Source organism: Rhopilema esculentum, chromosome 19 (assembly GCF_057945365.1).
Source record: "Rhopilema esculentum isolate cy_ngs chromosome 19, ASM5794536v1, whole genome shotgun sequence".
In the NCBI taxonomy this organism is placed as follows: domain Eukaryota; kingdom Metazoa; phylum Cnidaria; class Scyphozoa; order Rhizostomeae; family Rhizostomatidae; genus Rhopilema; species Rhopilema esculentum.
The window spans coordinates 8417641-8432631 of NC_142833.1; the positions used below are offsets into that span (position 1 = coordinate 8417641).

At 36.8% G+C, this 14991-nt stretch overlaps 1 protein-coding gene across 2 annotated transcripts; it reads right to left on the reverse strand.

The window, feature by feature from the left end:
- Positions 1–30: 30 nt before the first annotated feature.
- LOC135688066 (OTU domain-containing protein 3-like) lies at positions 31–12963 on the reverse strand. 2 transcript variants are annotated; one of them, XM_065204771.2, is made up of 7 exons: positions 12630–12963; positions 6958–7106; positions 5878–6134; positions 5250–5372; positions 4860–4971; positions 4024–4154; positions 31–2878 (listed from the first exon to the last, which is right to left on the reverse strand). In XM_065204771.2, the coding sequence occupies exons 1-7, from the start codon at positions 12839–12841 to the stop codon at positions 2726–2728; spliced, it is 1137 nt and encodes a 378-aa protein (XP_065060843.2). In that variant the 5' UTR covers positions 12842–12963; the 3' UTR covers positions 31–2725. The 2 variants fall into 2 exon arrangements, with proteins under 2 accessions (XP_065060843.2, XP_088970125.1); XM_089113999.1 differs by having other exon boundaries at positions 12692–12831.
- Between the last annotated feature and the right edge of the window lie 2028 nt (positions 12964–14991).

A 14991-nucleotide genomic window follows, 5' to 3' on the forward strand; every position in this document is an offset into this window, starting at 1 on the left:
AGGCTGTAAATGAAATTTGATTTAGGAATCTATCAGGAATAGGCTATTCACATAGCATGAAAATTTTAAATACATATTCCTACGGTTTTGGTAAGTATAATGTTTGGATAATTGAAGATAATCTTTCGTACGGAAGTGGAACCGTGAACTGAGATAAGTATTGATCAGGGAGGTGGTTGTTGCGTGGACATTAGAAAAAGGGAGGTACCTTTGTATTAACATGGGCCAGCTTCACCGCGATTTCGTGGCAGTGAGAAGTTGTTGTAAATTGTTTGTTGTTGTTGTTGTTGTAAATTCATTTTAATTCGATATAAAAACAATAGTTAACATTTTATACGTAAATATGCAATGTTAACTAATCAAAATCGAACATATCTACCAATTAGTACAAAAATGTTATTATAGATACTAAGTTAAAGATTAATTTGCATTCACTGGCAGAAGCTGACAGGCACTACATTTGCTAATCGGTCCGTCCCATTGTTTTATTAGATTCTTAAAAACTTTTCAAATTTTCTGCGGATTTCAGTTTGTTGGATAGGCCATTCCAAATCTGTGGCCCGATTGGCATTAGACTTTTGGATCCGAATGTTGTTGGATTAGGTCTAACATGGGCTAAGTTATTTGGATTTCTTAATGAATAATTTGACAAACGTAATTTAAAAATACTCTGCATAAAAGGTAGGTTCAACTGTATTACTGTTTTGAATATTTCAATGCACAGAATTTTTTGACGAGCAGCGAGTATCGTCTATTTTTCTGAATTCAAAAGCAGATCGTTTTACGAACTTGTATGATCATTATTGATAAAACTTAGGGCGCATTCTTGTTCAATTTTCTGTAATGATTTAGAAGATGAAAAAATATCAGACCAAGTGACAATAACTGAATTTGGAATATACAAAGCTCTGAACAAGAATCTTTTTTCGTTGAAACCAATAAACTTTTCTTTAATCTTTTAAGAACATTCAATTTTGTTGCAGCTTTTCTTGCAAAGATTCAAAATGTGGGTCGAAATCAAGTTTGCAATCCAACGTTACTCCTAAAAGCTTCAATGACTGTTCAGAATAAATTTTTTTACCATTATTGATTATTTGTTCAACACTAGTATTTGTTTTGTTTTTTCTATGCATTATAGCATAAAATTTTTCAGGGTTTGCAATCATTTCATTTTGTTCTAACCATGATAGGGCAACCTCTGTTTTTTTGCAAAGTGTTTTCAAGCGTTGCTTGTTTTATGAATAGAAATGTCATTTATGTAAAAATTGAGCAGGACTGGCCCTAGCACAGAGCCCTGGGGTACACCAGACATAACCTCTTGAAAAGAGCTGTATGAATTGTTTATCCGAACACACTGATTTTGTCTTTTGAGATAGGAATTAATTAGAACTAGAGCATCTTCATTAAATTCATACGTATGTAGTTTGGCGATAAGCAAATCATGCGGGACACAATCGAAAGCTTTCGAAAGATCCATTAAGACTGCACCAATGAAATAGCCATTGTCAAGGCTAGTCTTCCAGTCTTCTATTAAACGTATCAAAACATGTTGGGTTGCATACGCTTGTCGTTTGCCCTGCTTACCAATGATAAAATATTGTATTAAGAAATCAATTATCTTAGTTCACGTCGCAGTCGGTGAATTGCCTTTGAACAGTAAGTAATTTTGCAAATCCCAGTTGTTTTGAAAGAAACTTGTTTTACAATGTATCGAGAAAGTTGGCTTTTTCGTATGTATTTTTTCGTTAGTAAAGTGACCCCATTTCTATGGATCGTTTTGACGAGTTAAACAGTATTAGGACAAAAAACAGGCGATGAACATTTTATTATTAAATGTAAAAGACGTAAATGTTAAGTTAAAAGTTCTGTCATGTTTTTCCTCTATTGTTTTTACTCCTGTTTTTTGCCAATCTGGCATGAAATTCATCGCTAGTCCTGTTGAATGAAAAAAGGCGTTGTTAAATACTGTCACCAGTTATAAAATGATATTTGAATGATCAGCATGAAGAAAACCGTTCCATTTGGAGATAAAGTAGAAATATGCGTGACCTTGGACTCACCACACAGCGTGATAATTTCTCCTACAAGATAATGAGTAGTTCCAGTCCATTCGATTTTTAAGTCGGATATTGCATTAGACGGACCTTTCTGAAGTCACTTACATCAGATACTTCAATCTCAAAGGGAAACACATTCGTGAATTGGGTAAAATACTTTAGAATAACTAGCGATATGATCAACGTCAGCTTATAATGATTACTTTATTCTATTTATAAATTAGCTGACGAAATTAATGTCAGTTTGACGCGATTTCGATGCTATGTGTTTGGTTTCAAGCTGTCGTGCTCCGGTTTTCCAAAGGAGTTGTAAGTGGGACTACGCACAAGTCGGACTTTTGTGTCTGTTCCCAAGATATCCGCCTTATGAGGCTTTAGTGTAACATAGAAGCGGTGAAATATGAGAGTGCAAATGTTAAGAACGATAAGAATGGAGTGTAGATCCATTGTTCTCAGTTAGGGGAGAGGTAGATCCAAAAACAACCACAGATTTGTGAAAATTCTTGTTTTTCGTACATGTCTCAAGACCAGAATAAGCCGTAAATTGGTAATTATTACAATTCGTAATGATTCACTGACCGGTGCTACGCACTTGCAGTCATATTTTATCATAAATCTTCTCCAGGGTTTCCAAAAGTTATAACTTCAAGAAAATTTATTTCTGATGTTCATATGGCAACTGTTCCTAAATCCGAGTCTTTGTCGTCATTAGTTTTCAGATCTTTCTTCCCTGAAGCTGACTGAGTCCTCAAAGTTTCTTCTCTTCTCTTCTTTTTCTCTTGCTTCGCCAGTTCTTTTCTCTGTCTGTTGCTCAAATGCATCTGCGACATAAGAAATAATTAGCATAATGCATATATTGTTTGTGTGCCAAAGCAGAGCGATAAATTTCTTGGTGACGTCAAACCTAGTAAAGCACATTCAATCGCATAAAAGTAGAATTTTGGTTTGCATCTTTAGTCATTATTATTATCATTATGATTTCTTGAAAAATGAACATGTTGATGAGCCTAAGTCGCATCTCTGAATACATAAAAGTTTTAAAAGAAGACGCGGGGGGAACAAATAGTATGACTTCCTGATGAATAGCGCCATAACACATTACTACATGAAGACCACTCGAAGACCGCAGAAGAAATTCTAGACAAAGGAAAAGGTAAAAAGACAGCAAACGAATCAGGGGTATTGTGGCTTATTTGATTGAACGAGGTGGCAGTTTTGTGCTGACGTATCAATGTAATATTGTGATTTTTTGTCGTTTAGGCCATTCGAGCGAGCCCTAGTGATGTCATGAACTTGCCATCTCCTTTGCCATCTCGAAATCGAATTCAACTCTGTTTCTTTTTCGCCTTCAATTTTTCCTTGCATTGGCAATTTTTCTAAACTGTTGTCTGCTCTATTTATGGTGAACATAGTAGGTTAAATGGCTGTTTCTGATAATGTTTCTTAGTGATTTATCGCTCAGTAGTGTATTTGAGATTTACGTTACTAAAAACACAACGAACTAAATATAAAACGCTTGACATTCTTGCATCAGTTGTAACTGAAGTTTCATGCTTGTTGTTGTTGTTGCTCGTCCTGTTGATCGTGCTGTTGCTGTTGCTCGTGCTGTTGTTGTTCGTGCAGTTGCTACCATTTTTGAATTATAATTCTCATTGTCATCATCGTTGTCTGTTATGCTGATCCCTTTAGACCCTCGGATCTCGCGCATTGCTACTGCAAGCTTCTTCAAAGCAAACTGTTCTGGATCTTTTTCGAAACCTTTGTTTTATTCGTTATATAATCTAAATTATACCTCATAATGTTTAACTCTCACACAACTTTCATTGTAAGCTTTGCATGATGCAACAATACAGGGGGTTTGAAGTATAGCAACTATAAACATGACCCATATGTCCTTCTACGCCAACTTTACAATGTAACGAATTCAGCAAATCCGAAATCGAAGCAAAACTAACACGAAACCCACCTTGTGCTGCTTTTCTGTTTGAGAATCTCTTCCAGTTTCTGCTTTCTTATCCTGCATTTGCTCTCCACATTTGCAGCTGTTGTCAGCAGAAGCACAGGCTTCGTCTTTAAAACAAGCTGCTACATGTGCATCTTTAAAATAACATTAATTAAACTAAAATAGAGACTCATCACTTTAAACTATTAACGCCATACTGTTGCATGATTAAGAGATCTACGAGGCTAATTTGTTAGACAAAACGTTTTTGTGCTTCGCCTTATTTTAACAATCTAAGTTTTTAATTGCCATGAGCACATCGCAATTTTTTTGGAGCCCGGAAGTGGTAAATGGCCTAAATTGACCCGCGGGTATTAGGGTAGTGATTTTGATTTAGTGAAAAAAAAACAGGGTAAAGGGGCGGGGTGCTCTAAAGGTCAGCTTTGACAGCCTTGCAGGTGACAATCTAAAGGTCAGCTCTGACAGCCTTGCATGTAACAATATAAAGGTCAGCTTTGACAGCCTTGCACGTGACAATCTAAAGGTCAGCTATGACAGCTTTTACAGCCAACTGTTTGAGGTGTCAGTGGATTATTTTACTTTACACTTTGACAGCCTTGCACGTGACAATCTAAAGGTCAGCTTTGATAGCCTTGCATGTGACAATCCAAAGGTCAGCTTTGACAGCCTTGCATGTGACAATCTAAAGGTCAGCTATGACAGCTTTTACAGCCGATTGTTTGAGGTGTCAGTGGATTTCTTTACTTCACACTTTGACAGCCTTGCACGTGACAATCTAAAGGTCAGCTTTGACAGCCTTGCACGTGACAATTGGCAAAATCGCAACAAAAAAAGCATACCTTGAGATTGATCTCTGACGTCATCAAGAGCCACCAGCTGGAGTAGGTATGCAATCGTGATATCGACATCTCCATGGTTGTCATTTAATGATTGTCTTACAAATTCCGTATCCTAAAAAAGGAAATTTGTGATAAATTGTACTGGTGCTGCTTTCGACACTTTTAAATAGAGCAGTTTCTACGTCCTTGAGATATTCAAAAAAGATTATAATTTTCAGGACAGAGAGATAAAGGAAATTCCTTACTAGTAGAGACAGCAGCTTTAAAGGGATGTAAGAAAAATGCGCAAAACGCAAGAAATCAAAAAAGGTGCAGTAACAGAGTGCAGTAATGCTTTTGAATTTTTGCTTGCTCATCAAAATTTTCGATTAAAACGAAGGATTCTTGTACCTGACATGATGTACTCTCCATGACTAGTCGTTCTTCCTCAGTGACATTTTCGCTCACGCAAGTGCTAACATCCTTGATCTTTGATGTTACTTTGTCTTTAGCCTTTACCTGAATTTTCGGAGCCTGAAGGATATATTTGAAAATGAAAGATAGGGATAAAAGTTCCCATTTGATGACAATAATCGTTTTAATTTTCATTTTAGTTGGCCCGTTACTCAAAATTTGTCATCACGGACCTTCCATATTATCTGTTGTGTCTATGAGAGGTAGGCAACTAGCTCGGCTTGATGATCATAAAACTTGCTTTGAGATTAATTTGATACTGGAAACAATGTTGACTTACGACAAAATGACATAGAAAAGGTAGAGAGCACAATGGTCTTTCCTAGGAGGAGGTGGTGTACTGAAAGCGACAGTATGTAGAATCAGATCTGAAATTTCAACCACAAGCTATAACATGCAGATGCAAAAATATCGCAGTAAGGAATCGAGCTGCATGCTCTACACAAAGAGTTTTTGAAAAGAATCACAGAATCACTAGTCGAGCTAACTTCTTTTTAAAAAAAGCACAAAATTCATTTTTTTACTACGCAGAATAGGAATCTGTGAATTTTTCTATAGCCCATACCTGCTGGCTTGAATGTTGCCGGTTGTGCTGTAAATAGGCTGGCCCCACAGAGACATCACTAAGCTGTCTGACAGACGAGTAGTGTTCCCAGTTGTGGTATGCTAGATGTAGCTCGACTTTCTTGGTATTCACTGGTGCTCTGATTACAAACTTTGGGCTGTTATACTGATGAATAATAATATCAACATTGTTATGTTTTGAAAATGCAACAATGGCGCCGTTTCCTGCGAAAGTGCCATCCTTTTCAAGCTCATCTACTGCAATTAGAAAAATGCCCAATGTTCACTTGAATGGTACTCATTTGAGAATAAAGAACTTGAGATTATACTGCTTAAACATTTTTAAAATTCCAAAAAGTCATAAAAATCTGCAGATTCAAATTATGAGGCAAAAAAGGAATCAAGTATATTTCCAAAAGAGAAAGAGATAATTGTTTTAATGTTGCCTTTGCAAGTGTTGCATACTAGGTGACTTGCGAGGACATGTAGAAATTACGATATATGACAATGGAGGATGGATCTTAGAAGGACCCAACATTTTACAGACACCTATTCAACAAACCTCAAGTTCACAAAACTCCTAGCCTTCTTATAGAGCAGCTTTCATAATGAAATGTAAAGTCAATAAGAAGGAAATTTTTCATAAGCCTTTATGTAGTATGATATTACATTTTTGGATTTATCTGTTTCTAGTATATTATATGATTTCAAAAGTGTGCAAGATGGGGCATAATTTGATGTATAAGAAATAGAGCATAGGATGCAGATGTAATTTGTTTTAATCTTGCTTTAATGGCTTCTGAGAACAAATTTTGGTTTATTTCTTTCACAACAGTTACTTTCAATTTGACACTTGATGATATTGATAATGTTGATAATTTTTAAAAACTTGCATTATCAGTTTAGAGCATAATAGGATCAACTTGACAAAGCTTAACTTGCAAAATGTATATTTTTAGCTAATTTCTGAACAGTTCTTCTCATATTAAGTATATTAAGTATATTAAGCAATGTTCTTCTCAGTATATTCCTTTGTGACTAAAGCTGCTTTATTAATCTAACAATAATCTGAGAAACTTACAGTAATCTACAAATGTTGATTCGCCATCAAAAAATGGCTCAAAGTCAGCAGAGTTTTCTCGAATAAAATGCACTGTATTTCTTCTGAGTTGTCTATGTCTGTTATGGTCCCCCTCTAGCTGATCTGCCAAAGCTCTGAACAGACAGTTCCTGCATCACAAAATCTTGAATCAATTTAAAGTGATCTAAAGCATAACATACTTTTATTGGCAACATAAGAAACAAATCTGGTGTTGCAGAACACTTCTGTAGCCCAGAACCATCAATGACCTTACTGTAACACCATTACTGAAACTCAACAACAAACGAGAGAGTGTCCGACGAGCCAAAGAGCAATACCTCATTGGCCTGGCAAACACTCTCACACCGAACGGCATGAACAGAACCACTGACCGTTAACCTTACAGCAACATTATCATTATCTCATATTATAGTAATTCATCCCCATTACGTCTTTATTCCACTACCACCACCACCCACCCTTTCTCATTCGCCACCCTTTGCTACATTTTTATCGACTTTTCGCCGCAAGAACTCTTTGGAGCCCGTCGAGCAGCCTGCTACAGTAGCCTTTTCTTCATTCACACATCTATTATATAGCCTGTTATACCAGCTTTTTTGGTGGGTTTCTGCACAACTGAGACAAGGTAACCTTGCATGGCCCAGATACAGGCTTGAGTCCAATTGAAAAGAGGGTCCAACATGACTGCCCTTGAAACTATGGCAGTTATTGATAAGAACACAGGGGTCGGCCAAAAGTTTGGCTTGCTTTTATTGTAAAAAATGTTATCACATGTGAAGAGGCAGCAAAAAATGTGAAAACCGTCTTTAAAATAAATCATTTGCAAACACATTATTTTCCAATGCCAAGAAAAGCTTTTTTTGGTTTTCAATAAGACATCAAGGAAAATGTCTGAAATGCTCTGGAAATGAAACGGACCATATGGATTCAAGAATAGGTTGCAGCACATTTTCGGCACATTTGGCTGCAGTTTATAACAGATGACAGATATATATCAGGACGGCTTGCACTGTTTTATCCAGGAGGTCATGTTTCAGTATCTATGTCAAATTCAAATGATTCAGTGTCAGTGGCATAATACTGGACCACCCTGCCAAGCTTTCCTGCTACTTTAAAGCTTAGGGTGATATTGTAAAAGATAAAATACTTTTTCATGTTGTGGATGATCCCATGCTGGATGATATTGTTATAAGGTGTTGAGGTTTAAGTAAACAATATAGGTTTTGTCAGTTTCTGCTTCCATCATCCCAAACAAAGTATCTCTGTATAGTTTTGTTGAGTAGCCTATTATCAAGGACAGCTTACATTCCCTTATTTGTTGTTATTCATAATCATGGGAAGCTTATACAACAAGGCTGGCCTGTAATCAAACAAATTTTGTATCTATGCCAATGTAGCCTTGATGTTATCAATATTCTCCTAAATTTGAAAATATTATGCTTCCGAATAATAATTCGAATACTCAACTTAAGCATCTCTCTTTGTATACTTGTGCTGATTCCAGGAAAAGTAAGGATTTTGTGAGAAAGTGGAGGTGCTAAGCACTTCTGCTGTAAAAGCATACAAACAAATGCCTACATCACTGGCAGAAAGGCAGTAGACCATACCATAAATATAAGCTAACTTATCCTTACATCATTAACCTGCAGTCGATGAATTATTTTGGAAAAAAGACATCCCCTTTCCCACAAAGCAACAATAGTTGATAAGCATATTACCTGGAATTTATTATGCTACCCAGAAGTACATTGAATAAAATTCATGGTTTAGAGTTATATTGTTTGACATGGTATTGGTGTGAGACAAGCAATTGCTGGCCAGTCTGGATTTCATGGCAGTTTTCAACGAGATCTCAGGAGTGTACAAGGTATTGTAAGTGTGTACACTTGAATGTGCACAAATTTTCCCAGTAATTCTTGAGTGTGTGCATGTTTTCCCAGCAATTATCCTGTTTACATCAAATATACATCTAAGGGAAATTCAATAATTGAGAGTGGTGAACTATGCTTACCTACCAATACCATCAGTGGCTGTTATTCAAATTTCTAGAGGTTCTGCAAGTAAAGGAATGACTTTAGAAACAATTTTTAAAAAGGCCAAAGAATTGATTATCCTAAAGTATTATTTCAAGCAGTAGTCCGGTCGCTTGTGTCACAATTATTGCTCCCGCTCGATTTGCGTGCCAAAATCGATTTTTTTGCATGAATGTATTTGAATATCCATCTAGATTACGAAAATCATAGGTGCCATTTTTTTAGGAAAGCGGAAGGGGTTTAACGGGGGCGTTAATGACGTGCGGTCAATGTCAGTTCCTCTGCGGAGGAGCAAACACTATCAATCGTAATAGATGATAAGAACGAGCTTTGAACGAACGAACTTCAACAAATTGCTTCAAAATGCTATCAGGGACATGTCTTTAATCACTTTCTTACTTAGAAATGGATGGAAATTTATAGTCACGTGACTTCTTACCCCCTAAATCGATGTAAGGAGATTTCTAATCCAATTGGTTATAAACTTCATCCTGGATGAAGTTTATGAATGAACGTTTTTTAATATCGAAGCGAAACATCAAGTGGCAGGGCTCCTGGAGCATATTGGGGATGGGGGGGGGTAGAAAGATTTAGGGGCCACAAGATGCTGAAAGATAAGAGCAATATTTACTGTATTGTTTTAAGTACATTATGGGATTTATTGTAGACTAAGCCACATCAGCCCTCTCAGCGATAAAGAGGGGCAAACAAACTCAAGGAATGAAATTAAATGAATGATTGAAGTTTAGAGTCCAAGGATTTTCTAACGAGGGTCCATGACCGTTAGCATGACCGTTAGTATGAATAACATCTTTAAGCAAAAAAATTATTAAAACAACTGGGATGATATGACGTGTTAATGCAATTTTTGTTTAAAACCATAAAAAAGGACAAGCACAGCTTGTCAAAAACTGAGACAAAACAGTGTAATACCAACCTCAACCAGATCACACTGGGCCCTCTCACAATATCTTGTGTCGTTAGGAGATCTGGGATCCAGTTTGTTGTTAGAATAGTGTACCTAGTGTACCCAACTAGATAGGGGCGTGTGTCAGTATATATATACTATACTGCTACATATAACATATATAAACATGTATATAAGTTGTCTTTTATAATTTCTGAGTCCTTGCTAGTTCATCAGCCAATCCACCAGGTAGAGCATTTCGGGGCTTATGATCAGTATTCTCCTTTACACCTGGTTGCCCCCTCACCCCTGCGCCCAGGGATGATGCCAGCAAAGGTGTATCATTGAATCGTAGCGTTGTATAGAAAAGAACGGGATATCCACGTTCATGTGTATCCAGTTTATTCATGTAGCCTCACCATAGAGGTATATCTCATGTATTCAATAAGAATATACTACGAGCTCGTAGTGTCAATGGAGGGACAATGGTTAGGCAAAGAAAATGTAATAGTGACATAAATATATGTATATAAAAATACTTGCGTACTCATACGTAAGTACAAGAGCGGTGTGCAAATAGGTATTGGGGTTATTCAGACTGTGTATAGATATACATTGAATTTGTGACATCGATACATGTATATACAAATGATCGGGTACCAAAATGTGAGTTTAGGGAGAAAATGAGAGTTTAGCAGAAAAACATGGAACCAGAAAAGTTACCTCCAACTTTAGGAGCATTGATTCCCCACATACAAAGAGCAAGTTTTATTGCTGGAATTTCAAAGGAATATACAACTGCGAATAATGAAATTCAACCTCTTGTGGGAAACGGTTGGCAAAAGGATGAGGGTATGGAAGTACCGATAAAGTGCCTTGAGCTGCCAGCCCCGCAATCAGTTCTTGAACTTGTCAAATGCGGATGCAAGGTTCGATGCAAGGGACGAGGAAGCTCTTCGTGTTTGAAGAATGGGCTGTCATGCACTGAACTATGCAAATGTGTAGATTGGGAAAATATTAAATACTACGCCGCAGGTGAAGAGACAGACGCCGATTCTGGAGAGGGAGTCGAAATTCATTAACGTGTTTAAACTGTTCGTTGTTTCTTAAAGCCTGGTTTCCATATGATCGCAAAAAACGCAAGAAATACACTGCGATCCTTGCGATTCCCGCGAATAATGATTCGACTTTGGGCGCGCCAAAATTAAAATGGCTGGAATCAACCAGCAATGTCTGCTGCAATCGAGCTTGTTTATTATTATTGCATTGTTGAAAAGAGTTAGAGAACGTCGTGCAAGAAAAAAACATAGGTTTTGGGTGAGAAAATTTATTCAGAGGAGAGAAGAACACGGTGCGTTTCACACACTCACAAAGGATCTGAGGATTCACGATCGGGAGTACTTTTTCAGGTAGGCCTAATTTTTCAGGTTGGAATGATGTAACCTCGGTGCCTGTTAGTTTTTACTTCTTTAGGCATTTTCTTGAACTTTTTCTTAAAGTCCCGGCTTTTCTTATTAAAAAGGCAGTCGTACTGTTGTATTTCTTCTATTAAAGCAAGATCTTCTTCTGTTGCAAAAGCCAGCTTGAAATTTCGATAAAAATAAATGGATGCGAGGCTTGGTAGAGCATCCTGGAGGATAAACTGACGCAAGGATCGCCAAGTTGTTAACAAGCGGTTTCCATTAAAAAACCATCGACGCAAAGATCGCAAGAATCGCAGAGATAGAAAATTTTCTATCTCAAACGCAAGAATCGCAAAAATCGCAACAATCGCAACAGACGGAATAGAGCAGTTTCCATTAATACGCAAGGATCGCAGGATCGCAAGGATCGCAAGTCACAAATTTAAGCGATTCTTGCGTTTCTTGCGTTTTTTGCGATCATATGGAAACCAGGCTTAATACACCTATATTCTCAGCAGCTTTTCAATGTTATCCACTAAAGCTGATGTTTAAAATGTTTTGTAGAAATTTCTGCTTTTAGCAATTTAGGGACACCACCTTCAACGGGCCATTAATGGCATCCCCCTGAAATGAGGCCCCTCTCTTTCGATGTTTAAAAGTTGCAAAAATAACTCTGACGCGATTAAAAATTGTTTTCTTCAGAATATCTCATTGTAGAAACCAAAAAAGTATTCATTTCCATATATGGAAATAGGGGCAGAAAGTCACGTGATTAACCATATTAAGTCCTAAAACCAGGACCCAGTATTTATAGATTTCCCCAGTTAACATTTGAAAACAATTTAAAGTTAATTTAAAGTTAGTTTTAATCATCTATTGTGATTGGGACATTTTTCTCCTCCGCAGAGACACTTGCTTTGACCGGTCGTGATTTGCACCCCAGTAAGACCCACTTCCGATGATCCAAAAAAATGGCACCTATGATTTTTATATTATTGATAGATATTTGTAGGCATTCATGCAAAAAAATCAATTTTGGCACGCAAATCGAGCGGAATTACACAAGGATCCCGACTACAGGGACGCCAAGCAAGATGCAGGACAAATTTTCCAAAGGTCTCAAGGCCTAGGGAGCCTTATAATGAAATTCAATTTTAAGAATGGAATTATTTTGACAGAGGTATACCTTAATAATAATGCATTCTTGCACTCCCGGCACTCCCGGGATCTCGTGGAGAACTGCCATACCATACCCTACAAGGATTTTTTTTAGAAAACTTAGTTTAGAGCTCAAGTCTGTGATCTCACCCATCTCCTGGTATATCCTTAATCTTTAATCCGATTGCCTGCAACTGGTTGTAGAAACTTACGTAATTCTCATCGTCTTCTAAGGAGTAAAAGTTTTTAACATCTCTTTCTTTGCGAAGAGCTGCTCGCTTAGCCCGCTCGTCCCTCTTTCTTTCAAGGTCATCCTTCCTTTCTCCTCGGGGTGTTTGCCCTTTTCTTCCAGTTTTAGCCATGCACAGACATTAAAATGCAACTCTTATTCACTATACATTGAAATGCCACTTTTGTACGGTGTATTTATAACACCGTACGTTTCGCCCTTCTTGCCACCATGTTATGTTACCATGCACTGGTGCTTGGTGGACTGGAACTAGTGACGCATAAGTGGGAATCAAAATTGGCACTGGTGACCAGCAAAGAATGGAGACGGCGAGGCTATTCATGGGATGGAACCCTAAGAACCAAGTGCAAAAAGATTCAGGGTATGATGTCCTTGTATTTGGGTTGGGGAACAAATCCCCCACTTCTGCATTCCCCGTCGAAAGGAGTGTCAACTCACTGCTTTTTAGAGCTACAAAAACAAAGCAAGAATGCATTCTGGGCCAAGTGCTTGCTTTTTTGTTTGCAAGCAAAAAAAGCAGGCTTGAAACTCTCCCCTGGCTAATGAGCAAACTTTCAAATCATACTCAGAGACAAAAATAGCAAGGAATTTCCCGGGTTTTGTAACTGCATTTGTCTGCCATGTCACCACGATTTTCAGGCCTTTGTGTCTACGAAATAATTTTCTCCATAAATCATCCCAGCAAATTGACCCAACCGGCAACTGTGATTAATCTCTAGCAACCATCATTGCCAACAAAGAGGATGGACTATAGCTAGTTTTCAAGTCAGTCTTGATATCTTGTTTGAAATAGTTAGGCTCGGTATTTGCGACGACTAGAGTGTACGTCTTATTTGCAATGGCAATATGAAATTCAAAACGTCATGTAAGTGTGAGAGATCATGAAAGCCGAGAGGTCATGAAATCTAAGAGATCATGAATTCCAAGTCTGGATTGAAACGAAAGTATTGTACGGAATGTAAATGATATACTAAATTCAAATAACATACAAGGTGTAAAAACATAAAAAAGTTAAATAAATCCAATTGACATGCGAGCTTTTATTACATTACATTATTATATTATTACACTATTAAGCAGTATGTATTACATCATTACAATGAATAAAGGGATGTATATGCCATACAAAATATAAGTACCAAACAAATTTAAAATACATTAAAAATGTAAATGTCCTGTGCAAGCTAAGTGCCATATGAAATTTTAATGCCATACAAAATGTGAATACCGTGCAACATGTAAATACATTAAAATTTCAATGCCATGCAAAAGGTGAATAACACATTAACACATTAAGTTCAAATACATTAAAAATGTAAAGGCATTGCGTAATTTAAGAGTCATTGAAAACATCAATGTCATACAAAATGTAAATAAGAATCTTAAGTGCCGTTCGAAATGTGAATACAAAAAGATGTGAAATGTCAATTTACCAAGCAATGCAATAAAATGGTTAGAATAAAACTAGTATGATAAGCAAAAGCAATTAAAAAGATAAGAGAGAGAGATTTTGATGCAGAACAATACGAAAAAACTGTTATAGACCTTGAGGAAGTGAAAGAAAAGAGAAATTTATGTACAGTGTAAGGAAAGATTAAAAGAGATACAGAGATGAGGGCTTGAGGGAAAAAAGTAAAGAAAAATTGATGATTATCCTGATAAAAGCAAAAAGAGGGACCATGATAAAGACCTTTAGAAAGATAAACAAATTTATCATGGTAAAAGCTATTGGAAAGAGCAAGAAGAATGACGGTGATAAAGACCTTGAGAAAGAGCAAATAGAGGGACCATGATAAATACCTTCAGAAAGAGCAAGAAGGGGGACAGTGATTAAGACTTTAAAGAAGAGTAAAAACAGAAAAAATTTCAAGGATCTGCAATGAAATAATTAAAAGCAGAGGAATATTAATAGGTGATAAAAGTTAATGTGAATTTGTCAAGCAAAAGGATAAGGGATATCAAGACACAAAAGTCATTTGAAATCTTTCGAAACAAAACGAAAAACCCTTACAACCACGATTATTGAAGTTCAAAAATGGACCCGCTCAAAGAGCCTTTGGATGATTGACTCAGAGCGCAGATTTATTGATAAATCGAGAACCAATATAAAATCACAGCAGATGCAGATTGAAAGTTGAGGAGGACCAAGAGAGAATTTAGGAGCCATAATAAAGGAATTTTCAATGAAACGTCTTTATTTAGCTAAAATTTGGGGCTGTTTAATTTAAAAAAGTCTTCCCTGAATTCAACCTCTTTTGCTTT